Below are 26,915 nucleotides of genomic sequence, written 5' to 3' on the forward strand. Positions count from 1 at the left end.
AGGAACAGACAAATGTCCTCACTTTATGAATATGTCTTCTATTTCAAATAAAGTGTTTCCACAAAAATTCAGCTGTGTCTGACATGTAGCTCAGCTGCAAAAATGCACGTGAATCAGAACTAAAAATGAAATGTCTGTAATTAAGTTCCTGATAAACAACATGAGTTTGTAAAGATGGCCACAGCTGGGTGTTGCTGCTCTTCCAGTAAGTCAACCTGCTGACTGATGTCCTTACTGGAACTGATGAGTCACATTACACAGCAGACTGAAAGTAAACCCAAGTGCCAGCTCTGAACTGCTGATCTCCTTCATGTTACAGGTTCAGGATGTGACGGGGCTCAGATGTTTCTGACTCTGGGCTGTTAATCTGATTGAGCCGTGCCTCCTCTGCTGATCAACAGGAAGTGAACGCGGCCCTTGAAACCAGTTGACAACTCTGCAGTGTCACAGCCTCACCACAGACCTGCACTAGGAGTGACATCATTTCTTCTATGATCTAATGCAGCACTAGTTAGTGAAGAGTCAGGAAAATGTATGTATTCTAAGTTTCATTAAACAAATGTATTGTGGAGGAAAAGTGCAAAAAAAGTGATGAAGAACTGATGCTGCAACTTACTCATTACTGATTTTGTTATTACTATCATAAAGGAGTATTCCAGTGATTACGTTCTACACTTCCACAGAGTTTTGGGGACTTGTGAGAGATTGAAAAAAAAGGTCCCAATTATAGCACTACAGGCAGAGATCCTACATTTTAGTCTATAGCATGAGTACATTGTTTTCTTTTTAATGTAATAACAAGTGACAAGTATGATTGCTTGTAGTGCACAAAACAATCTTACAATATTCATGTATTTATATATTTTGTTTTAAAAAAACACAATTTTGATATGGGGTGGACAAAATATTGAAACACCAATATATTACAGTTCAACTGCACCACAAACTACATCCTCCAAAATGCAATACAGTTGAATCAACACCTCTTTCAAAACGTCTTAACACAAAACTGAACCATTCTAAGCATTATAAAGGAAGGATTTAATGCAGGACAGTTGGACTAGACTGCGATTGTTTAAGCTAGGTGTACCTAAAAACCTGGCAACTCGGTAAACATAATGAAGTACGTATGTATATTCAAGAAAGAATAAAAAGAAACACACAATTAATAAAACATTTCAGCTATACGTGATCATTTGCATGCATTTACAGGAACCATCAAATGTATTTATATTTATATGATGTACTGATCTTAAATTTGTGTGGCTGCACAGTAAAAAGGCACAATAGTTGCTCATCTGTTGTGTGACAAAGTAGCTGCTCAGCGAGTGTTTCCTGTAGGAGAAAACAGCACTTAGTCGTGGATGTTGACAACTGAAATCTAAAATTAATGAAAGGACAAATTTGTGGATTTGATTGGCCATCCATGTTATCATTCAGTCCATTAGTTAAACAACGGACATTTCCATTAAATCTACAGTACAGCAGGGCACCTCTCTTCAAGGCTATACCCGAGTACCTGAGTGTCATGGTTCAATGGTTTAATGGCTGATGAAACAGTTGTATCTGTGGGTAAAATATGAGTGACATGCAATTTTGTATGGAATACAGCAGTGACATATGTCAGCATAAAGTGTCATGCTGGAGAACAGTAGTATGTGCCAATCAAATAGCAGCGACACATGGGGGACATACATACTAAGTCCCAACACACTAAGACCTGAGTAGTATCTGGAAAGTTGTCCTCGGAAACAGTTTGAAAAAGGGCAGGAACTTTCAAAAAAACTTGGCGGATGATCGGATGAATCATCTTTCTCCATCACCGTCTATCACAGGCTAACTTCAACCAATCAGATCAACAGTAAGAGAGTGTTACCACCAGAAGAACCAGTTGGTAAATTAAACTCGTACTGAAGTGAGTCAAGAAAATAGAGAAAACATGTTTTTGATCATTTTGTGCTGTTCTTTGCTCTTCTTCAGTGAAATAATATACAGTTATGAAATAAGTGATACTTTAGCAGCAGCTACGCTATCCTGTAGAGGAGCCGCCATTGTTGTTTTCATTTGAACAGTAGCTTCTCATACTGGTTGTCACACCTAAAGCTAGCCAGTAGTTCCTGCATCTAACAAGGAAAATCTGGATACAGCTTCGGAAGCAGAGCTCAGTTCATTCCTATGCAAGCTGCTCAGTGGAGCATGAAGCCAAACAAAAAAATGACTTCCTGAATGTAAAATTACCAAAATCTTCCGCATTGTGGAGCCCATAGAGTGTGTGCACTAGAGACTCCCACCAGCTGAGAGGTTCACCTCTGGTTTAGCCCTCCACTGTCTTGATTAGAAATAAAGCTATTTTAATGGTGTAGCTCTTCTATACTTTCCAAATGTTATCGGACTCATTGGCTCAAATTCTGATAGTGAAATGACTAATTTTGCGGGGGTGTCAAAATATAAGCTCAGGGTAAAAAGTATTTTTGGGTCGGTGTGTATCAAGTGACACTGTAACTCCATGGTTTGGCTACTATGTAAAATGGAATTCAAGGCCTGGCACTGTTCCTGGGGGGGCTAATAGGTTGGGGCCTGGCAAGATGGATTTGTGAGATTATGTCATCTCCCAAATAAAGGTGATTCACATGGTAAGAATGGCATGTCATCAATATATGCTGGTGCATAGGTATCTAAGAATGCACAGTCTAGAGGTGCCATATGCCAATAGATCTGCAGCAGCATACCAAGAGACAACTTTGAAAAACCATTCAGAAGACCTGGTATGACTTTCAAACAGGAGTCGTTCAAAATCCAGTGACATACCAAGAGGTACCGTTAAGGTGGGCCTGTGGGTTTTAAGTTGTGTAAGAAGAACCAAAGCAAAAAGTGATATGTAGATCAGCCTTAATAGTGTTTTTACTCTTTATTCTAGTATCTCTTAAAACATTATTTAGAGTATTTGACTGCATCAAAAGCAAGGTACTGGTTTTGTTTACTGTTGCTTGGCAGCATGTGATAGTTTCAAGAAATAAGGTGGCGGTGAGCTGCAACTTTATTTCTTAATTAAATGCTGCAATAAACTCCCCAATAATATTATAACACAACTGTTGCAACAATGTCAAACCTTGAATTGTGGTACTGCAATGGTCTACTCACTAAACATTTGCACTTTCGTCCAGGGCCAAGGGTTAGAGGGCCCTCCCATGACCCAGGGCCTGGGGCAACTGACCTAGTGTCCTCCCCCTGTCACTAGCCCCATTCACACTGCCGTTTGCATGCGGGGATCCTGCGCCAATTCTCCGCATCCGCCTCTGTGTGAAAGTCTCTGAAGGGGTGAAATTTCCCTGCGCCTCTGATGCGCCTTCGGAGGTAGTATCAGAGGTAGTATCAGAGGTAGTATCAGAGGCAGTATCAGAGGCGCAGCTTTGGCGAACTGAACCAGTGTGAACAGATAAGCCGGTGACGCGGAGCGAGGGCGTGTCGATCTGATGGTGTTCACTGTCTGATAACTAAACAGGTCCATCACTCAATAAAATAAAGAGAAATGTCCCACAAAGCAACGTTACAGGACCAAACAACAGTAACGTAGTAACTGGTCCAACAACTGGCAACGTATATGAGGAAAAAAATACAGCAGTTATATGTGGATAAGTGTCTGTCAGCCTGTCGGTCCGACCGACTCTTCGTCACATTTCTGCCCGAAAAACAGCATCTGTCCCCGGCAAAAAACTTTAACTCACCAACTGTTTGTCGCGGTGAGCCCTCAGCCTCCCTCCCCGCGAGTGACAGAGTCATACAGCGTCCTGTTTACTGATGGTGATTATGTTATTATGTAATTTAGAGAAAAACGTAACTTTGTCACTTTCCAGGATGTTTGGTGGGTCAGGATCTAAATCACAACACATTATAACAGCATCCATATGATTATAAACAGTCAGCAGGTACACGTTTAGATTAACAGGAGGACACCGGGGGAAACACATTGAAAAAAAACACACGTCATCATCATGACACGTACCATCACGCCTCTTTTGGAGCCGCGGCGCCGGCTTTCTGTGTGAATTACACTCTGGTTCGTCTTTACGCCGGAGCTGCTTGGCGCTGTGTGAACAACCAACGCCGGAGAATTGGCGAACCGCTGCAGCAATAATGCGGCGACTCTGTGTGAAAAGGGCTAATAATGGCCCTGCACCAATCTATTGCCAGAAAATCTGTCATGTGTACAGTAGCATCGTGTTCTGGGGCCATGACTGGAGTGGTTGGTTTTGTTTTAGAGACGCTGGAGGGCGGAGGATCTCAGACAGCCGCATCTGAATTAAATTAACGGCAATATTCCCGGCTTCAAAGGGTGGTACTGAAGGGACTACTGACCACCAATTAAAGAGCATGAAGGCAGTGCATGTGCCAAACTGATCCCTGCACTCATTTCATTAATAAGTGATGTGAAGTCTCTCTATTGGAGTATTTTTCCAATTTATTTCAATAGTGTGAGTGTAATATTTCAATAATATTAAGATTTATTCTAAATTTGCTGGTAACTCATATTTGTTATGACTGTGTTGGATGTGCCAGCTTTAGATTTAGATGGCTCAGGCACATATGGGCACACTTGGCTGTGCGGCTGACACAATCAGCCACTTTTTGGCCAATAAAGAAATGTAGAGCTCTTCACTCATGACCTCACTACTTACTATCCCAGCTACGGCCCTGAAGTAATGGCAGCGTAAGTAAACAGCTTGTTGACAAGTAGAGAGACTGTGTGTAAACTCCGACAGGAAGATGAATGTAAACGTATGGAATATTATAGGGTTGTTAGTAAACATGATAACGTGGACTTTACAGTGACACCGTGTTGATCTCCACAGGGACACTGTCAGCACCAACACAGGGACATGACATTCTGTACGCTACATTAGAACTCCTGACAGTAACTGACACTCGTGTTCAGACCTGATCATGACAGTCACAGTTAGGAGCTGTTCCCACAGATTGACTGATCGATCACCGGTTTTCTGTGGGACCGGACTGATCGGTGACTGATCGATGAGTGTGACGGAGTACCTGTAGTAGTAGACGTCGCTCTTTCCAGCGCTCAGTCCGGACTTCCTGATCACTTCTTCTTTCTTCCAGCCGGGCGGCAGAGCGGGACAGTCCGTCCTCTTCCTCTCCATCATCACACACTTATCGATCCCGCTATCAGGCTGCGATCGAGTCGATCGATCACTCAGTAAACACCGATGAGGACCGTCCTTACAACAGTGTGGTAGTAAACCCAGCGGAGCAGCAGCCCAGGCGGACTGACGTCACGGACGTTACGTTAACGGCGGTTCTTCCTCCCTCCCTCCCTCCGCCCCGGCTGTTTATGCTGGATATTTCGGGTTAAATAAGAATAAAAAAGTGTCCCGGTTCAGACTGTGAGGTGGGATGACCCGGGTTGAACTACCTATAAGTGTGGATTAAGTTCAGTTTACCTCTGTAGGGGACTAACGGCTCATCTGATCCAACTGAACTGGACCAACGGTAAACTGTGACGTCTGCGGTACATCTCTCTCTCTCTCTCTCTCTCTCTCTCTCTCTCTCTGTCACACACACACACACACACACACACACACACACACACACACACACACGCGCGCGAGAGAGAGAGAGAGAGACAGACAGACAGACAGAGGGAGAGAGAGAGAGCGCGAGAGAGAGATCGTCTACTATGGAGGATTAACCACTCAGGTAGTCTAAAAGAAACCTACCCTTATACGGAATCAAGAGTAGGCCTGTTGGACGCTGCATTATGAAAGCAGGCTATACCAAATATCTTCCAAAAAGGGACTTAAATGAATACCTCACATTTTAGACCAGTCTGATTTAAATCTGGCCAAAATGGGCAAGCACAATATTTAAAACGTAACAAGTAAAAATAAAAAGATAAATTGAATAAAGTAGAAATAGCATATAAATTAACCGAGTACTTCATTTTGCAAAAACAAGATAATTTATTCTTGTTTTCAAATCTATTTCACACTTAGAACTTGCATGTCTTAACTGACTTACTGGAATTTGCCAGTAATGTAGGCTATTTAGTCACAAAAAAATTAGATAAAAAATATTGGAACAATAACATGTCATATTAATTTGCATGAAAATAAGTACATAGGCTAATGTATTTATGGAACATAGTAGCCTAATAAATACAATAATCTTGACTTTTCAGTTCTGCAAACAAGGTAGTTTGGTACCAAATTATGTATGCTACATGTAACGTTTGTTCACATGTATGGTTGCTTTTCATGGTGAGACTGCTCTGATGGGAGGAACCCCTGTGATAGTTGTTTGCATTTCTGGTGCCTGGACTCTGAGGCAGAGTGATCACTCTGCTTTTTTTCCCTCATCTTGCTATGCCAACACTGACGTCACAGCTCTGGGTTAAAGGGGCCTGCGCAGCCAAGAGCACTGATAGCAGACCCTGAACTTTATAATAGACTTATACACAATATTTAAATCTGCTCCCCAATATATTGACATAAATATAAATAAAACTAGAATGGCACTCTCTAGAGTGCATACCTCTGCCCAAAACCCAAAGTCCTCTTTAACTCAGAAGCCTAATCCAATATCAAAATATACCCAACTAAATGTGCTCAATTTGGATTTTTTATTTGGATCCAATCAAATTGTACTCACCAGTAGATACCAGCTGCCTAAATACACTTGATTTTTATAATCAAGATCACTGAGAAATTAATGAAAATAAAAACACCCTCACAATGATAAAGTGAGAATAAGAAGAAAGGTATGGATCTGCACTAAAAGTTAATGGGGTGTATTCTGGGTCAAAACCCATCCTCCATCCACATTATGTGGAAATCTGTTCAATAGTTTTTGTGTAATCCTCTAGACACACCAACCAACCAAAAGACTGGTGTAAACATATCCTCTTTGGCTAAGGTAAAAATGACCACGCTACAACAGGCAACCACGCACTGCCATCTGAAATAATCATCAGCAAATATAATTAAAACCATAACTAAACTTAACAAAGTACTGTTATTACAAGTTCTAGTATTACAGTGTAGCTACTGCAGTTTTGTGTTTGGTTTGTCCAAGTGGTGTTGCTGTACCCCATGTAAATACAATGTAACATGATGCACTGTGGCCCAAAAAGACTTTTTCCCAAAGGCTTTCATTGTGAAAGAAGCAGCAGTAAAACAATGGATAATTTTTTCCTTTTTTTCTTTTTAGCGCCAAAAGCCCCATGAAATGACTAGTTTGACTATCCGAAGTTAAGCTATTTGGTCCAATAAAATTTGGAGAGTCTAGAAGAGCCACAAGTTTAAATTATTTTATCCCCATTCAAGTTAGCTGGGCGCTTAACCGGAAGCTACCCGGCTTGGTCAGCGGAAGTCTATTGCGCCTGCTCTATGGGCCCCACAACACAGAAGATACAGTTAATTTTATAGCCAGAAGTTGAGCCATTTTGGCTTTAAAGCACCTGAGCAGCTTTCATAGGAATGAATGGGGCTCTGCCTCCAACACTGTGTCCAGATTTTAATATAATGTCCTTGGTACAAGCAATGTCCACACATGTAATAAACAGGGGTAGACCCCCCTGGTAGATTTGGTCCCTTCCAATGTTGGCCCCTATGGCTATTGTTCTTATAAGGCCTTAAGTTGCAGAATAGGCCAGAGTATTGTGGGGAACATTGGGTTGGGATATCAACCAGTGACATTCTGATACAGTTGTATTATTATTATTTTATATGGTTATACTTAAAAACAATGAAAGGATGGCAGGGAGGGAGGCAGACAACGGCAGCAGAATGTAGGATAGTGAGGAGGGAGAGTGAATGGGAAGAGGTGGTGAGCAGGACTAGATCCATGATTTTAAGAAAGCCTATGTGGTGTATAGGCCTTAGTGTCAAAAAATAATTATGTCATGAGGTGTCTTGCAAAAGAGGAGTGGAGAGCTGATGTTGCGTCACTGAAATGTATGTATTCATATGTATCTGAGCTAGAAGTATTACAGGCTCGGGCAGCAAGAAATTCCCCAGTGTGTTCAATTGGATGCAGAAGAAATGCCACTGTTTTCATACAAAACATCTGCTTGACTGAAGCAGCTGTAAATCTGAAGAGGCATGGAGATGGTCAAAAAGAGTCCTTCAGGCATGTTCTGAGAGGGAAAAGACACAAATAACAAGGTTTGGTTGCACAGGGGATGAGACAAAAGATATGGGAGTGCATGAACACTTGTGATTCCCAGGTTGAAATTAGAAGATAATTATCAGATATTAATGTATATAGCCTACTGTTGAACTGTATAAATGCTGATGGGTTAGTATGGGCTGAACAGGTGACATCAACCAAAATAGTAATGGCTCTATATACACACTCACAAGCACAGACAGGTACAGTCAGTAATCATCAGGATCTGCTTTATAAACTCTTGTTCACCAATTCAAGAACAGCTAGTCAAGGGCAAAATATCACATTCATGTGGGTCCGAGCACATTCAGGTATCCTTGGAAACAAAAAAAGAGACCAAGTGGCAAAAGAAACAATTATAAAAAGCAATTGTTGAAACTGATGTTAGACTTCAAAATCAGAAGGGAGAAGCATAGTGTGGAGGAAAATAAATCAATAGTAGCAACAATACTGGGATAATGCAACAAAAGGGCGACCTCTTAACTAAATTCAAAATAACATAGGAGTGGTACAAAGCCAGGGAATTAACAGGAAAGAACGAAGGTGACTGAGAATTGGATACAGCTACTTTAACAGTACACGTTTCGTTAAGGGAAAACATCGTACAGTTTATTGAGATGCATAAGCTATAAGCCATTTTGGCTTCATGCACCACTGAGCAGCTTTCGTAGTAATGAACAGGGCTCCATCTCCATGGCTATCTGAAAGAAGATCTGAAGTAGATCCCAGTGTATTGTGAGGAAGCTGATGAAACTTTGGACACATGTTTTTCTCTTGCCCTGTGTCCAAAGGCTTCTGGTCCGATTTACATACCTGTCACTCAAGATTGATGCTATCCCGATTTTTGACTTCTCACATATCCTCTTTATATGGATACTTTAGATGCACCTGCGTCTGACTTGGTTAATATGATTGTTCTCATGGGTAAATATCATATCCACTGTAGTAAGTGGAGATATTATATAGTAGCTATAGATAGTAACCATTGCTTATAATTGAATACATTGTGATCTCGCTGATCTGCTCTGTACATGCGACATCTATTGCACGTCTGTCCGTCCTGGGAGAGGGATCCCTCCTCTGTGGCTCTTCCTGAGGTTTCTTCCGCATTTTTTTTTCCCTGTTAAAAGGGCTTTTTTTTGGGGCAAGTTTTTCCTCACTCGAATCGAGGGTCGAAGGACAGAGGGTGTCGTCTCTGTACAGATTGTAAAGCCCTCTGAGGCAAACTGTGATTTGTGAATTTGGGCTATACAAATAAAATTTGATTTGATTTGATTTGATATGTTACAGCTGATTGGTTAAGATGTCGACTCATGATGTTTTGTAGAACCTTTTTACTTTTGCTGAATTAGAGACATTTTTTATCTTACTTGTCTGACTTTGAAGGTTTAGGCTATTCTGTTAGCAGAATACATGCTGTGTGGCCGGTGTGGAGACTAAATAGCCCACATTCATATTATAAACAGCACACAATAAATCATTACAATTGGCCTGTAAAATATTTAACAACTCAAAAACTTGCGGTAAGTGGTATGTGAGGGTTAAGATGTGAAGTCTTGAATATAAATATGAAAACTATTGTATTTTTTTCTTTGTGTTTGACGTTTAATGTATTCCATTTATTAATGTAGTCTGAAAATGACAGGCCTGCAAAAGATGATTTATAATCAGCAGCAAACTGTTATGAAGCTGATTCACGTGAGACTTTATGTGAAATGGAAGTTGATCCATGAACAGACATCACAGATGGCCTGTGTAGAGTTTGAATAGGCTGTGCTGTCATAATTAACAACAACTGAAGACTGTGTACAAACCATGGATGTATTATTAGTGGATACAGGACCGGAAAATGGCCGCCGTTGATTTCAACGGAGTTGCTCGCCTGGCGCATACGCCGAAAAAGTTTCTGACTTCCGGGTTTACTTCCGCGTTATGGGGCCCATAGAGCATGCGCAGTTGAGTCACCCCCCATGATGCTCTGGGGCCTCCCATCATGCCCTGGGGCAATGAGAACGAGCAAATTGCGTTCTGGACAAGCGCTGCGCGCTCATGAGTGCTTGTGGATGAGTTTGACTGGTAACGACAAATCTACACAATCAAATGATGGATTTATAGCGCACATCAACCGATGATGTTCTCAAAGTCATGGTTATAGACTATACATGGTAAATTTGTGTTGTTTCATTTTTTTTAAGTAAGGATAAAACGTTGTTCTCCGCTGTTTTCCTAACCCTCCTCCCGGTCGTATGCATTTGTTTTCAGCGAAGTCAATCGGTGGATCGATGGATTATCATATACATGTTATGTTGTGTGTATTTGTGTAGTCCGATCTGTCATAAACAACAGATTACATGTTACGGGGCGCGTAACGTGTCGTGGACTCACGGTGCCACAGAGATGGGAGCTTTTTTTTTTTCACCGAGACGAGAGAGCTGAGCCTGTGGCCAGAGCGACTGTCTGTTTAGTGTTTCATACTGAACACAGTGACTCAACTAAATGCACACACCTATGGCACTATATTCTACACATGTGAGACACAGTAATGATGGCACATGTTCCACCAAATACTAACAAAGTGATACAGCATGTCCAGTCTCCTCTATTCAGGATCCTGACTCTCCCTTTCAGGTGGAGCTGCTGTGATGTGTAAACAATGTTGTGTGCGAATCCAATAAAGTGCAAATATCTACCGAAGTGCAAGTGCCATTATTCATGTGCATTAAGTTGATTGTTCATATATGTATAAAAAAAATAATTGTAAAATATTTCCAAGGCTCAAACAAATCTGTCCCAAGTAAAAATTGTTTAATTTGTGATTACAGTCTGCAAACCTGAGAAAAATAGTTTGTAAGAGCCAAGTGAGAGTATAACATGTGACTGCATGTTGACTGTTGTTTTTTACTTTCTTTAAATAGAGAATGCTTTGACATTACGTAACTAAAATGTGCATTTCTTAATTCATTTTATCTTTTTTTTCTATTTTATTCAGCTTTATTATTTATTGCGTTGTCGTTTATACTTGCATCATCATCAGTATGCTCTGCTGCAGACTGCATGACTCCAGGCCATCAGACTGAGACGGTTCAAACCGTAATAAAAGGTCGTTATGACAGGATGAAAAGGATATTAAACAGTCATCATCACCGACACTATCACATGCATGGTAAATAACTTTTTGACTTTTCCACAGCAGTGGACGGCAGTAAGTGAAAATGTGGTCATTAAGCGGGTGATTTAACGCCAAAATACCTTTAAAATTGCATTTAAAAATACATGGCATTAAAATATGAAACTTGTATCACAACTCTGTCTCGAAAAAAACTCACCCTGGAGTCGTTTAATTCACTTTTCCCACCACGTTTAGCCCCGTTCAGAGCTGTCATTAAGCCAACAGGCATCCTCGCTCCCGAGACACAGCACGACCGCGCTTGGGAGTTCACGCACACAGCTGTGACGTCACCATTGAAAATGAGACTTTGGGGGGGCTTTTCTGGCCTTTAGAAAACTTTTTGACGGTTTAAAAGTCCATGACTTAAAAAAATGGAATACAAAGATTAGCAATTAACAGTGGTGACAGCTGGAGGTGTCCTGAGAACAGTTTTACAGGCTTCTCTTTTACTATTACGGCTTATGGGAAAAATGCTTTCTGGGCCCCATGGGATTTTTTGTTGCAATACCGCGAGTGGCCACTGGAAAAAATCGGCGTGCCTGCTGAGAGGCGTCGTCATATCCAGGTTATATTATAGATCCATGGTACAAACTGATAAATGTGTCTTTATACGTCAGTTGGACTCAGTTCTAACAGGATGTGTGTGTCTGTGACTTCCTGTACAGACTGCATGTTGCCGGAAAATTGTCCGCCCCCTGCTGCTGCCGCCTGGTGTCGTCCTAACCAGCCGAGGCGTAGTTCATCTCGACCGAGCCTTTAATAAAAGTCATTTTATCCTATTTCAGACTTGATGAACTCACTTGCATGCATGGACAGCAGGTTCGTAAAGCCGACCCTGCAAAACCCCCTTACGATTCAAAAAGTCCGTAAAGTGTAATATCTTATTATACGAGCCGTTTATGCCTCCGCTGAAAACCATGAATAGATTTTATTACCAGACTTTTCACGATGTTTGGTCGTGACGTCTCTGGCGGAAGCCATCTGGGCTGAACTGATTCCAGACCAGTTAGCTTTACCCGGGAGCCTTGAATTTTTTTGTTTTAAACAGCAGTCGGTGTATGCAGAAGGCTGGCCACGAAATGTATTGAAAAGGAGGCATTCTGGAGTCAATGTGTAAGTGTGTTGTTCTCGTTTGTTACAGACTGACAGGTTAGGGTTGGACCATTTGGAGTCGAGTTCCTCTTTTTAGCCTGGTTGTGCTGCTAAGTTGAATGTTAACGTCAGTAACGTTGCTGAGTTAACAAACTTTTGAAATGTTATATGTTGAGTCAGAAAGGTTGTGAACGGTCCTGTTACGTTAAACGTTTTATATACACACCTATAAACATTGTACAACTTATACAGAACCGTGTCGTAAAAAGCCTACCGACGTAAGCCTTTATGGTATTGTTTAATTGTGTTTTGGTTGTTGTTTAGTTAGCTAGCTGTTGGCTAGGCTAAATTAGCAAACTGACGTCAAGCAGTTTTTCTAACGTAAAAACAACTTGAGCTCGTCCTTAAAAGACAGAATCAGAATCAGAATGGTCTTTATTGTCATTATACACTGTATAACGAGATTGGAGAAAGGGAAAGTAAACGGGCAATGGCATTTAACACACTGACGTATTCTTGAAGGGTTGTCAAGTCATGGTGAGGTGGGTTTAAATTTGTGTGTCTCAATATCAACCCTAACATCCAAAACATGGATGGAGAAATCTGACAGCTTGTCACTCATATGCTCGTCCATCAGACTGTCTGACCTGATGAAGAATGTCAGTTGAAGGATCACAAACTTTGATACCTATTAACCGTAAATTGTAACCCCATAGACCTACAAATAGGATTACTACAAAACTCAGTATTTGCTTGGGTTTTTAGTTATGTTTACCTTATGTTTAAGCTATTTATAACTGCTGCTTGTGGAAAAAAGGATATACACAGCCATACTTGAATTTAGATTTGAAACACATGCTCTGCCACAGTGAATATTTTACACTACTCTCCAGCATCACACCAGCTTATTCTTTGTAATTTAATAATTTATAACTTCAGACTGTGCTTGTTGTTGTTGTTTTATCAGCATGGACTCCAGCGGCTTGGTTGGCAAATCTATGTCTCCAGAGTCAACAGCGACCTCCCTGCTGTCAAGCTCAGGTCACCTGAGGAGCAGCCTACTGGCTCCTGAACACAACACCACCTTCAGATACAGAAACAAGGTTCACTCGACTTTTACTGTTTCTACTGAGAGATCTGTTTTTACTGCAGTGATGGGACACTATGAAGGAAACCTGCATGTCTGTATCTGCTGTCCTGTTGTGACAACTAAGTCTATTTTGGCAGCCATTCATCCCACATGAGAAACAATCATATCACTTTTTTGTAGACTAATATGAAAAGTACCACAGAATTTTAAATTTAAGTTCTGCATTGGGTTTTGAATGAATGAGAATGAGCATTGTAAGACAAATGGTGGTGTTAAAAACTTCTGTTAATTTATGAATGATTTCAGTGCTTAAGTGAAAAATAAATCGCCCACATTTATTGATTGATTGATTGATTGCAGAATTATGATTCAGCCTCAGCAGCGTTGGACGCCTACATCGCGGACTTTGAAAGCAGTCGTCAGAACAGCATGTTGCTGACAGAAAGCCTCGTTCTGCCACGGAGTCCGCCCTTCACGCTGAGTAGACCCAGAGTGAGCATGCTCAGAAACAAAGATGGTAGGTCGCCACACACATGTCCAAATGATTTTCTCTCATATCTGATCTGGTAGGATCCTGTTAAATCACTGCAGGGTCTGTGTTATTATACCTCAGTGGCTCTAAATGAGCAAGTTTTTATGTAGTTTCCTGATGTTTTTGTTTTTTTTCTACCGATAGTTCTTAGGGAGCGTTTGACCGACAGGGAGCTTGACTTCCTGAACCTACCCGTGAGCTCCCTTCATCACAGTTGCAATCGTGACAGACTATCCATGACGACAGACGAGCTGCTGTCCATCCCTTATGATGGCTCAATGCCTGTCACCCACACCTCTGCCTTTATTCAAGGTCTTTAAATACATCACTCCCACCACCACCTTCATACCAGATTTTCAAACGCATCACATTGGTATGAGCATTTTTGCTGTATTTCAGACATTGTCCAGTTAGATGATGAATGGGTTGATAGAATAAACAATTTATGGATGAATTAATAATAACATTATTGAGTAGTTGCAGTCTTTGTGTCAGTCTGCGTGTCTAAGTTCCTCTGACTCATCTTGTCTATAATCCAGGGCTCTTGTCCCAGTCCGGAGCTACCCAGCCCTGTCTCTCTTCCTCCAGACCATCACACAATACCTGGGACAAACTCGGCAGCAGCCATGCTGCCCCCCGACTGAACCATCACCACCCTCATCCAGCCGGGACCCCCAGCAGCTCCAGGTTCATGCTGTGTGCACTTTACAATGCTTTCAGAAAGATCTCTGTCCTGTCCTGTAGAAGGTCATTACTCATTACTTTCTCCTTGTCTCCGGGTGCAGAGGAAGACCAGGGGCAGCCATGTTGAAACCAGAAGATGACATCTCCTCAGTCAGCTTCTACAGGGTGACTTTCATTCATGTTTTATTTATTTCTTCAGTGCCTTAGACACTCTCTTTTGGATCCGATTCTGAGTAGGATTATGCGGTCTACAAAGGCACAGTGCAGTTACTACATACAGTCTGCAGTCAAAATAGAGTTATAACATACACTACTCCAAATTAGTTAGGGATATTTCAGTATTTCACTTGTTTTTTTATTCTGTGACATATCTGAATTTGTATTTCGTGTTAAAATAATGCACAATTTTATTCGACTTTAATTTGATATTGCATATCCATGCACATGCATATATGCACCCATATCCCAATATCGCTTACTAATTTTGAGTAGTGTGTATCTGAATTTCTGACATCTGATCTTCTATATCAAAAGTTTTTTTTTCTTTCTACATCATTAAATAAGAGAGCAGCTCAATCATTTCATGATGGAGAAGGAAACAAAAAGGCTAAACTCCGCTAAAGCTGAGCATATCTTAGGAGCTGCCATCCAATTTTTTTTACTCAAGAGAATTTCAATTCCTTAAAGGTACAGTGTGTATGATTCAGGGGGATCTATTGACAGAAATGGTACATAATGTTCATAGTTATGTATTCATTAATGAAAATCACCTGCAACTAAGAATCATACTTTGTTACCTAAGAAAGATGCTTCTATTGGTTAGTTTTGTTTATTATTCTTTCGGAAATTGTTTTTATGTTCGTTGCAACTGTTAAACAAATACAAACCACAACATTACAACAATTACAATCAGAGACAAACATTTAACAACAAAGTGCTTCACATCATCATCAACAATAAAGAACATAAATATACCAAAACCCAAGTCTCACACGTCAGTTCACAAAGATTTGTTTAACAGAGCAATGCTAGAAGGTATAAAGCACCTTGGGCATAGGAAGTCTGCAAAGTGGTATCCTGTACCAACTCATTTTCACCATTTAGAGGGTTGTTATACATAACTAAGGATTGCCTGTCCTTTTTCTGCCACATGGGTCTCACAAAGAACTGACATGCAGTGTTGTTGTTGACCCGCGACCTTGCTAGACATATTAACAATCTTACTGAGTTTTATATCTGAAGAGGGAGATTGCAGCTAAAAATTCCTTTGCAGCCCAAAAAGCATTTTCCTTACTGTTGACGTAAAACCAATCCAGATTGGCTCAGCCAAATATGCCACCGAGCTATGGTCAGCTGCACCAACGAATTACCAAGAACCCTGCGACCATGCACCCAGCATCACCATCAACATAACCATAACCATAACCATAACCATAATCACAACCTTTACCTTTTCTGGCAGGAGGTCATCAGGGTTCTTGGATTCCAGGTCACTTATCAGACTGTCCAAATACACCAGCAGAGTGTTCGCCAGTCTAGAGTCCATGACTGCAGACTGATAGGCCTTCACCACCAACCCATCAGTGGTGTGGCACTTCTCATTTGGATGACGGGTAACTCTGCTGCTTGTGGGTGGTGCCCAAGCCAGCAGGGCAAAGGTCGAGCACACCTTTGTCATGCCATCCAGGCTGTGCTCTACAGCATCATGCAGGATGCTGAGTGGGGAGTGTAGTAGCCTCCCTAGGTTGAGCCTAAGACATTTGCAGATGTTTGACAAAATCTGAGCAGTGGAGCCTGCCTCTGGCTCCTAGGATCCCGGTCCAGTGCAGGTGCTCTTGTTGGAGAGGGTGGCGGTGCTGCCACACAAGAGAGCTGGGCCTCAACAGAAAACCAGAAGCAGGGCAGTCCTTACCCACCTGAGAGTCAGCGCCAATCTCATCTTCCTCATCATAAACATCCACCTGCCCAGAGGAGCCACAGCCAGAGCTGCCAGTCTTATCCAGATTGCCTGAGGCAGCAAAGGATATAGCATCAGGGTGCAGTGGCACATAGGGAGGAGCCTGGCGTGGCACATCCAACAGGCGGTGCTAAGTTGCAGCCATGTGTTTGATGGTTAAAAATTACAAATTAAGGCCCTTACTGATGCTGACTGCAGCCCAATAACCATAAGACGGTATCTGCGAGAGAAGGGCTTAAAGAACAAAAAACGTCTTCAAAGACCATGTCTCCTCCCATGCCACAAACTTCCAAGGTGGAAGGAAGTTTTATTCTTGTCAGAGAATCTTCCACCTTTCAATGTCCCATGTTTTTAACCTGGACGGTCCTGATGGCTTCCAACGTTACTGGCATGACAAGGAGCTCCCACTAGAGATGTTTTCTACGGGCTGTCAAACAGTGGCTATGTCGAGATGTTGCAGCGGGCATCCCTCTTGACTCAGGGTCCTCATCTGTGCAGTGATCGCTGGGTCTTTCAACAGGACAACGCTGCAGTTCACAACGCCTGCCTGACAAAGGACTTCTTTCAGGAGAATAACATTGCTCTTTTGGACCATCCTGCGTGTTCCCCTGATCTAAATCACATTGACAATGTTTGGGGATAGATGGTAAGGGAAGTTTACAAAAGCGGACATCAGTTCCAGACCGTGGATGCCCTTCGTGAAGCCATCTTCACCACACGGAGCGAAGTTCCCACCAGCTTCCTGGAAACACTCTCATCAAGCATGCCTAAACGAATTTTTGAAGTGATCAACAAGAACGGTGGGGCTACTCACTACTGAGTCCTGTTTTAACACTTTTAGTTCTGTTTTTGAGGTTTTTTGGGCTTATGGTCTTAAACTTTTGATCAGCTGATGAACAGCCTGTTTGAGTTAAAATGCAGTTTTCAATAAATTGCCTACTCTCTATTTTTTTGTCTCTTGCTCCTGTTTCTTCTTTTTGCATTTTGAAGCTCTACTTACAACCTGGTTACGATCCACCACCGCGAAATGCGAATGCTTGTAATTTTCCCCCAGTAATACGATTTTGTTCAGCAGTGTATTAACAATTGAATACGTTTGAATAAGTGTATAAGATTTCAACTTCGATATTTATAGTACTCTAACAGATAGAAATTTGGCCAAACACAGAAACACTTGATTCCTATAAGCTAAAGGACTGTAAATAATGATAAAACTAAAGTTAATTTTCAATAAACTAGTTAAAATGGATCAGAAAGCTGAAAGCAGACCCTTTGTTGGTAGATACTGCCGTTTCTCTGAGCATCCTGTGAATATTATCTAAAGACAGAGTGAAGTATCTGCACATTTTCGGTGTTGTATTTGTTCTGTGGCAACAATTTTTATGGGTAAAATAGTTAGTACCAAAAAGGCCTTAATTGAAAACACCTCATTACAGTTTGCCATCCAGCCTGAAAACTGCAAACCCTGTCTAATCTTCACTGCTTCGTTAATGTTGCACTCTTCCTTTTTAGGACAGTATAGTTAACCTCATTCTTTCCTTCTCCATCAGTCTGCACACAGGGCAGCAAGGTCAGAATGGGCAGAGCCATCTTCCTCCCTCAACCTCCCTCACTGGCTCACTAGCAACAAGACTGGCATGGACTGTTCTGGAATCACCAGCATGCCAGACCTGATGTATCCAGCCTGGATCCAACGCTTTGACCTCAGGGAGCTGCCACAATCCACAGAGTCAGAGCTGTGGGAAGACCACGGCACCAACACTAGTAAGGTCCACGGTTCTGGCCTTTCATAATACATATTGCATGTCCCACCTTGTAACAGACTCCACAAAGCACTGCAGTATTACTGTGTCATGTCTTTGGTAAAGGTATTTGAAAATGCAATCCACTGAAAGCAAGATATTATTATGAATAATCGTGAAGAATGCCTGTGATATATTTTGTTTTCTAAATAAACCATAATAATAACTGTACAGTGATAATATTTATAAATGGAGTCTTATGTGGAATATTTTCAACATCATGTTTTTTTTGGTGAGGTCATATGTTGCTCTTGCAGGTGTTCGTCCACCTGAAGTTCCCAGACCTGGAGCTCCATCCTGGGTTGCAGAGCTGGAGGATGATGATCCTAATCAGACACCTTCACAAGTGAGAGAAGGGAATCAAGCTCATTTGAAACTTTCAGTTTAATCCGTTAACAAAACTGACAAAAATAGTCTCCACTTAAGGTCCACTTACTAGCTGTTATGGAGCCTCCCACTGCATGTCACAGTCTTGATCAATGGATCTGGCTCCTGTGTCATCATGTGATGTACAGTTGTAGTCACAAGTTAAATACATTTGTAAAGAGCATGTAAAGCAGTGGCATCATGGCAGTCTTGAGTTTTAAATGATTTACAACAAATTACAACTCCGATTTTTTTAATGATGGAATGAGTGGAACACAAACTACTTTGTCTAATAAAACATCCATGAAGTTGGTTCAATGATTAATTTATTATAGGTCTTCTGAAAATATGACCAAATCTGAAAAAATATATATATAGTAACTAATATTTAACCACTCCTCTTGACAGTATTGGTGAAGTTCAAAACATTTTTGGGCTTTCCAGCACGGACTTGTTTCTTCAGCACAGTCCACATGTTCTCAACGGGGTTCAAGTCAGGACTTTGGGAAGGCCACTACAAAACCTCAATTCTAGCCTGATTCTGCCATTCCTTTACCACTTCTGATGTGTGTTTATCATTGTCCTGTTAGAACACCCAACTCAACCAAGAGCCAATCTTCTGCTGATGATTTTAGGTTTTCCTGAAGAATTTGGAGATAATCCTCCTTCTTCATTATTCCATTTACTTTCTTTAGAGCAGTAGATCCACTGGCAGTAAATCAGCCCCACGGCATAATACCAGCACCATGCTGGACAGTAGGTGTGGTGTTGTTGGGGTTAAAGGCCTTACCTTCTCTCCTCCAAACATATTGCTGCTCATTGTGGCCAAACAACTCAGTTTTTGTTTCATCTGACCACAGACTTTTCCTACAGGAGGTTTTTCTTTGTCCATGTGATCAGCAGCAAACTTGAGTTGAGCTTTAAGGTGCTGCATCTGGAGCAAGAGCTTCTTTCTTGCAAAGCAGCTTCTCAGCCCATGTTGATGTAAAACATACTTGACTGTGGACACTGACACCTGTCTTCCAGCAGCTTCTAATTCATTGCAGACTTTCTTTTTGGTGATTTTTGGTTGACTCTTGACCATCCTGACCAGTTTTCTCTCAGCAGCAGGTGATAGTTTGTGTTTTCTTCCTGATGGTGGCAGTGACACAACTGTGCCATGCACTTTGTACTTACATACTGTTCTTTGTACAGTTGATCTTGGGACCTGTAACTGCTTTGAAATGGCTCCAAGTGACTTTCCTGACTTGTTCAAATCAATAATGCGCTCTTTCAGGTCAATGCTGAGCTCCTTAGACTTTCCCATTGTAGTGTTTGTGGCTGAGTCTAATGGGTGTATCAAACAAGCCATATTAAAATGGGCCCAGAAAAGTCACCAGCTGTTATCAATCAGAATCACTCAGAAGAAGTTAAACCAGTTAACCAAAATTGATCGTTGAAGTTGCTGCATGTATATTTTGTGACCAGCAGGTTTGGTCGCATTTTCCCATCATAGAAAAATTTGGGTTCTAGAAATCATTGGAACTCTCTGAAAAAGCTAGGAAGTGGACTTTTGAGTAGATGTTAGTGATAATTTGACTGTGTGTTTTTTCATGTAGTTGTGTGTGTTATTAGGTTGACAGCCAGCTGACTCTCAGAGATCTGAGGCTTCAGTTTGCTGAACAGATTTCTCTACTGGCTGCCGAGAAAAAAAGCTCTGACATGGAAACTATCTTCAGAGGTAAAAATGCGAACTGATGATGTAACACTTGATGTTTGTTGTGGACTCATGTTTTTGCTGTTTGTGCTTTCCTCCTGTCAGACAACAGGATTGAGTCTCTGATCCAGAAGGCAGATCAGGTGTTGAACTCTCTGTCTCAGAGTTCTGGAAGAGCATACAGTCCTGCAGATGCAGATGAGTCCAGGGCTCAACCCAAGACTCAAGGTTTCTCATTTCTTTTCCCTTATACACTTGCTATGTTAGCTGACTGATATCGCAGACAGAGTAATAGTGACATAGGTAGTCGCTGACATGACATGAAACCAAAATTAGGTAGGAGGAACCAGGAGTGTTGTTCCCCGGAAGAAAATTGTAATGATTTGAATACACAAACGAAGCCTATTGGAATGTTTTAAGTTTAAAATACAACAAGAAAACATCTTGTTTAAATAAACAAATATGTTTCAGAGGAGAGAGAACACACATCATGCTTTTCTTTCAGTTTGTATTTAGAATATGCTGCTGTGGAAATTCTCTGTTAGAGAGTAGAAGTCCTCCATTTAAAATGTTATTTTAGTAAAATGACAGAAGTATTAGCACCAAAATATACTTAACAAAAGTAATCATACTTATTATGGCGAATGGCCCATATTGGAATAATATATACTAGTCTATATGAATGGATTATACTGGTAATTATTGATGCATTCATGTATACATTACTTTATGATATTGCAGTTTGTAAAAGTGGAGCTGATATCAATTAATGTATATTTTATGTTACTTTAAACACTACTGGGTAGCTTGTGAATTTCCTCCTGGGGACCTATACAACCTTAGTGCTCAACATTAGCCCTTTTCAAGGCAGGAATATTGCGGCGTCGCCTGTATGAAAGTTACAAAAGTGGAATGGGGGGACAGATTGCTCCACCTCTGATCCCCCAGCAGAGGTAGTAACAGAGCTGCAACATAGGTGAATCGACATCTGTGGGTAAGGTAACCTGGCAGGACAGGACAGGGTTGTGACGGTCTGATGGTGTTCACAGTCAGACAACTAATCTGATTCTAAATGAGATATCGCTCAAATTAAAGACGTCCAAAATAAAAGAGGGATGTCCCATCCTTCCACCCACTAAAGCAACATTATAAGACCAAACAACATTATGTTGTTATAATACAGAAATGTCGACCTTCTGAAAAGTATGTTCATTTATGCACTCAATACTTAGTCGGGGCTCCTTTTGCAAAAATGACTGCATCAATGCACGTGGCATGGAGGTGATCAGCCTGTGGCACTGCTGAGGTGTTATGGAAACCCAGGTTGCTTTGATAGGAGGGTTTGGTGTTGGGTTTGGTGTTTCTCATCTTCCTCTTGACAAGAGGAAGGTCAGGTCAGCCGAGTTTGCTGGCCAGTCAAGCACAGTAATACAGAAGGCTGCTGCAAAAGGAGCCCCGACCAAGTACTGAGCGTGAAATGAACATACTTCTCAGAAGGTCGACATTTCTGTTTTTGAAGTCCTTTTTTTGATTGGTCTAATGTAATATTTTTGATTTTCACGGGCTGTAAGCCATAATCATCAAAATTTAAACAAAAAAAGGCTTGAAATATTTCACTTTATGAATCTAGAATATATGAAAGTTTCACTTTTTGAATTAAATTACAGAAAAAAAAGAACTTTTTGAAATTTTTTTAGATGCACCTGTGTATTAGGGCTTTGACATTTGCCCAAAAAATCATATTCGAACTTCGTTTGTTTATTAATATTAATATTCGAATATATTCGAATATTTATCGATAATATTTTGATCATTAAATGCCTCCAGTAAGACCTATATTAGTATCAAAAGAAAGTCGTTTTTCTGTTGTTCTATGTTCTGTCCACCAGAGGGCAGTGTATCAATCAATAGACAGAAAAGTGTTGACAGGTGGGCTCTCAAGTTGCTGGTCGTGGAGTGGTCGATAAGTTTAGTCTTACATATTTTACAAATAACTTTGTCCTTTCTCATTATTTTTCCTTGTTTCAGGAAACCAAAGAAGCGCCACACATTACTCCTTAAATTTTCCGGCGTGTATAGTTCTCCTTCCGCACTCGCAGCCTTTTGCTCCGCCATTGTTTTTCTGTGAAAGAGTGTAAACAGGCGTCAGGCGCTAACGACGTGATAACGTACAGAAGCCCCTGGTGATCAATGCTCATGAGCTCGCGTTTCACAAAACAGGCTGAAAAAAGCCTCGAATCTGGATTGAAAACTACTTTTCAGGCAAACACATTTACCAAAAATAATGCTTATTATAGGTTCGAATATTTAGAAGCTGCCCAATATTCGTTCGAATATCTTTTTTTTTTTAATATTCGAATTATATTCGAATACCGAAGTTCGATGTCAAAGCCCTACTGTGTATATAATAACATGTTATTTTGCAGTTGCTTTCCATGTTTATTTTCCAATATTGATCAAACTTCTCTCTTTGCTTAAATTGAGCATTTGCTGGCATTCATTGATATTTACTTGCATGTTTATGTCAATGTCTTAACACAAAGATGACATCAGTATGTGAGTAACATACGTATTAATGTATACATTCTGTAAATCAGACTTATCTGGGGGGCGGGGCACAATTAAAATTAATAAAAGTTTAAGTTATTATGATTCCAATCAGATGATTAAAAAGATTCAGACTTATTCCGACATGATGAACCCATGAAACACGGTTGTTGTCTTAGGCGGCGTCTTCCACTGTGTCACTGATCAAACCAAACTGCCAATCAAAAGTTCATGGTCAGCATTCAGAGTGACCAATAAAAGGAGAAAAGAAATCAGTCACTGTCCTGCCTCCAACTGTCAAAAGTCAACCACTCGAGCAAGGAGAGACGCTTCAGGCCAGCAGGAGAGAATTAGAACCCCACACTCCTGACAACCGGGTGCTCACGGATATGCACCCTCACAAGTATGGTTTCCGCTCACGGATAATATTCTGTGCGCTTGAGGAGCAGAAATCATTGTTGCGAGGATGGCTTTCTGCTTGGGCAAGTTCTGGCAGTATATAGTCGCCATAGGAATGTCATGTCAAATGCAAACATGAATGAAATAATGTAAACACAGTAACTGTGGTGTAGCATTGGTACTATCTGCAGGTTAAATCATACAAAGTATCTGATGTTGAACTACATTGGAAGCATTTACAGCAGGTCTACACTCTGCTGCACAAGTATAAGTCCTCATTTACTATAACATAACTGGAACTGAGTCATAATTTTAGCACACCTGCCCCAATCAGAGAGACAGTAATAGTGAAACCATCACTGCATCACAAAAGAGTATAACATATTTTCTCCACATGGTGCTACCTTGCTCTCATTGAATAACTTGTTGTTGTTGTAGACCTTCCTCCTGATTGTGTAGGTGAAGCTGTCAGTCCACAGAACACAGAGGAGCTCCTGCTATTTCCTTCCTCACACTGTCATCCAGTCACTCTGTAAGACTTTACACTCCATTTATCGTTATTTGTGAAGCAGATCTAAACCAAAAAGCATGATATGTGATGGTATGTTGACTGCAGGGAGTCATCAGCAGCAGGGGGCGCTACAGAGGCTCTGACTGACAGAGGAGCTCAGGTAGGTGTTAGTTTGTCCCTTTTCACGGCTCACCTTTGACTTATCCACCGCAGTACCTTCATTGTAAACTTTCATTCAACTTCAGGGCTGACGATATACGCAAAAGAAAGTCCCAGTCTCTCTGCTCTGGACTGTCAAACCAGCCCATTGTTTATTCTCATTTACTAACACGTCCTAAGCAGTGCCCGAATTTGATACGTGTTCGGTTACAACTTGTTGAGTTCTTGCAGTGGAAACGGCCTATATGTCACCACCACTTGACATTTTTCTCTACCTCAGATATGAGTTTTAGATTAAAACAAAAGAACGGATATATCCAGGATCGCAGAGCCCCCTTATGTTTACTATATCTCCTAGGCTTGGCGCTGCGGTCTCCATGGAAACAGTATCTTTATGCACCCTGGTCCAGTGGAGGCACTGAAACAGATGTTGTTCAGACTGCAGGCGGTGGAGGCAGAGCTTCAGCGACAACAACAGACATCATTAGCTCCAACAATCACTGACAGGCTACAGACGGGGACTCCCGTGAAGCAGGTATGAACAGACACACTGCAGGTCATTACCCAGAACAGTGTGTTCAATAAGAGAATCTGTTTCTGGACAAAATATAACTTGTGTTTGAGATTGAACAAACACTAAATCAGGTTTATTTCATCCATTCATCATTCATAAAGAGTTTCTGGAAAGACCTCAGAACTCTGCTGTCAATATTAAAATGAGTTGTTGGGAACAAACCTTACTCTGTATTGTTACATGTTTTGTATGTAGGCAATGTTAACAAGTCTCAGGTTACATGGAGTTGTTTTTGTGTTGCAGAGGCCTGAAGCTGAAGCGGAGCTGGAAAGTTTTCCTAGTGGACCGTCACTACAGAGGTAACTGCACTAGACACATTTCAATGTTGTGAAATTTAGATGTTTGTAACAGAACTGTTTGCATTAATTCACACAAATGGTTTAGTGCGAGTTAAGTTAGTTTTGATGAATATTTCCATTCTCAGAGCTCTGCATCACCTGAGCCGTCTGAAGTTACTGGTGGATGAACCCGGCAAGAAACACAGAGAGGAAGAGGAGGAGAAATACGAAGATGAAGGACGCTACTCCTCTTCATCTGCTTATGGACTCAGCACTCAGGACTCAGCAGGAACCCTCCAGAAGCTAAATACATGTTAATCAGAGCAAGGAACTTGGTGTCAGTGTGACAGTCTGTCACAGGCTGGTCACATTGCCTGCTCGAGCAGCGCCTGTGCTTGGCTTTACATCTTGCTTTTCATTTTGGCATCCATGTTAACAGGTTAGAGCAGCCACACTGGCGGCATGACTAGCACGGCGTGACTAGTGCAGCATCATCATACCAGTGTTTCACTGCAGTTTCAATGTCTTTAAGTCTTTCAAGTGTTGGTGTTCTCCCTCTTGCGCTTTGTCTACATCGGCTGCTTGTGTTGTGCATGGCAGCTGAGCTGCTGTGGCTCACTCGTGTTTGTGTGTCCACACAGGCAGTGTTGCTACGTCTCCTGCCTGCCTGATCTGTTTACATGGAGTTTGACTTTGATAATTATCAGTAAATATAATGACGTGATTTTCCTTTAGTCCCGTTGAAAGAGTGAGAAAGCCAAAGGGGGTAAGAGAAGGAGAGAGAGAAAGAAAAATGTATTAAAATTTGGCACAAATATCCACTATGACTGAAGGATGAACTGATTAGATTTTGGTGGCCAAAAGTCAGTGGTCCAGGTCATTGTGATCTTATGGCGCCTTGTTCTTGTGAGCACAATATCTCAGTAACGTGTTGAGGGTATAATTCAAATTTGGTGCAAATGTCCACGATAATTCAACGTTGCACTGATTAGAATTTGGTGGCCAGAGGTCAAGGTCCACAGTTTTCAAATGATACCCAGCCCCACATAGTGTTGGCTTGCTAATGTGAAATAGCTAGCATGTTCCCATGTGATGAGATGTCCTAAAATATGTCCAACTTGGAGCGTAACGATACAGAAGTGCCTGAAAAATAAACATGGACTTAGCCGAAGTCTGTTGTTCAAGGACAATAATTCTAAATTTAATGGATACAGTGCTGAATGTGCAGTGTTTTAACCCTCATTGTTTAACAGTATTACTTGTTTATTATGTGAACATTCACAGGTTGTAAAACACATGAATCTTTCCCATCTCCGTCTCATATAATGTGAATAACATTTTATTTCTTCTGAAGTCAGGATCCAACAGTTTTCTGTGGTCATTAGAAAATTAGATTGAAAACCTGTAATGTCAACATTACTGCTGCAATCCTTAATACTTTTGGGATGTGGATCAATATTTGTCCTTCACACCAATAATCAAAAACTCTCAAGTAGGGCCTACTGAAAGCTTCAAGAATAGGATTCATATATTCATATTTTTTCTTTCATTTTAAAGTTCCTCATTTTAAATTGTTATGAAAATTATAGACTGTCGAGGTAAATCTGTTGTGCAGTTTTGGATAACCTATAATTAGCATACCTGTGTAGTTTTACTGTGAATTTGCCAGAATACATGAAGAACGCACAAACACCAAGAAGGGCGTCTTGCCCCTAAACATCCATGTGGCAAGTATAAACAGTTTGATGGGAGTGCTGTCCTTATTTTTCTTTTGTTTATTCACTATAAGAGGGATTCAACACCATGTACTGAAGCTATGTGTGAGTTGAGCGCATTTTCTTATTTGCAATTATAGGCCGTTCCAATAAAGCTGCTCGT

At 41.0% G+C, this 26,915-nt stretch overlaps 2 protein-coding genes across 9 annotated transcripts in view; one reads left to right on the top strand and one right to left on the bottom strand.

Moving 5' to 3' along the window:
- Positions 1-5,331, bottom strand: part of mbd2 (methyl-CpG binding domain protein 2) — a 39,326-nt gene extending 33,995 nt beyond the window's left edge. For 2 of the 3 annotated variants that reach the window (XM_084383355.1, XM_084383354.1), the window contains exon 1: positions 5,047-5,331. In XM_084383355.1, coding sequence (XP_084239481.1) covers positions 5,047-5,159 — 113 coding nt within the window. In that variant the 5' untranslated portion in view covers positions 5,160-5,331. The remainder of the gene's footprint in view (positions 1-5,046) is intronic. The other variant, XM_084383353.1, reaches the window with a different exon arrangement.
- Positions 5,332-5,414: 83 nt separating this feature from the next.
- On the top strand, positions 5,415-26,901 carry cUnh18orf54 (chromosome Un C18orf54 homolog). 6 transcript variants are annotated; one of them, XM_084383345.1, is made up of 15 exons: positions 5,415-5,505; positions 13,410-13,545; positions 13,893-14,049; positions 14,209-14,376; positions 14,604-14,751; positions 14,850-14,913; positions 18,256-18,469; positions 18,765-18,853; positions 20,488-20,593; positions 20,675-20,797; positions 23,954-24,047; positions 24,132-24,186; positions 24,544-24,720; positions 25,003-25,058; positions 25,184-26,901. In XM_084383345.1, exons 2-15 carry the CDS (start codon positions 13,411-13,413, stop codon positions 25,353-25,355), a joined length of 1,758 nt encoding a protein of 585 aa, XP_084239471.1. In that variant the 5' UTR covers positions 5,415-5,505; position 13,410; the 3' UTR covers positions 25,356-26,901. The 6 variants fall into 6 exon arrangements, with proteins under 6 accessions (XP_084239471.1, XP_084239472.1, XP_084239473.1 ...); XM_084383346.1 differs by having other exon boundaries at positions 5,436-5,524; XM_084383347.1 differs by lacking the exon at positions 5,415-5,505 and adding an exon at positions 5,608-5,712.
- Positions 26,902-26,915: the final 14 nt, after the last annotated feature.

This window comes from Pagrus pagrus, assembly GCF_965226575.1.
Source record: "Pagrus pagrus genome assembly, chromosome: 19".
NCBI classification, from domain to species: domain Eukaryota; kingdom Metazoa; phylum Chordata; class Actinopteri; order Spariformes; family Sparidae; genus Pagrus; species Pagrus pagrus.

Excerpts from the sequence above, each read along its gene's own strand:
- cUnh18orf54 (XM_084383343.1), top strand. The coding sequence starts at position 12,141 with ATGAACTCACTTGCATGCATGGACAGCAG. Across the intron at positions 24,048-24,131 it reads CACTGTCATCCAGTCACTCT|GGAGTCATCAGCAGCAGGGG; the intron begins GTAAGACTTTAC and ends TGTTGACTGCAG. Across the intron at positions 24,187-24,543 it reads TGACTGACAGAGGAGCTCAG|GCTTGGCGCTGCGGTCTCCA; the intron begins GTAGGTGTTAGT and ends TATATCTCCTAG.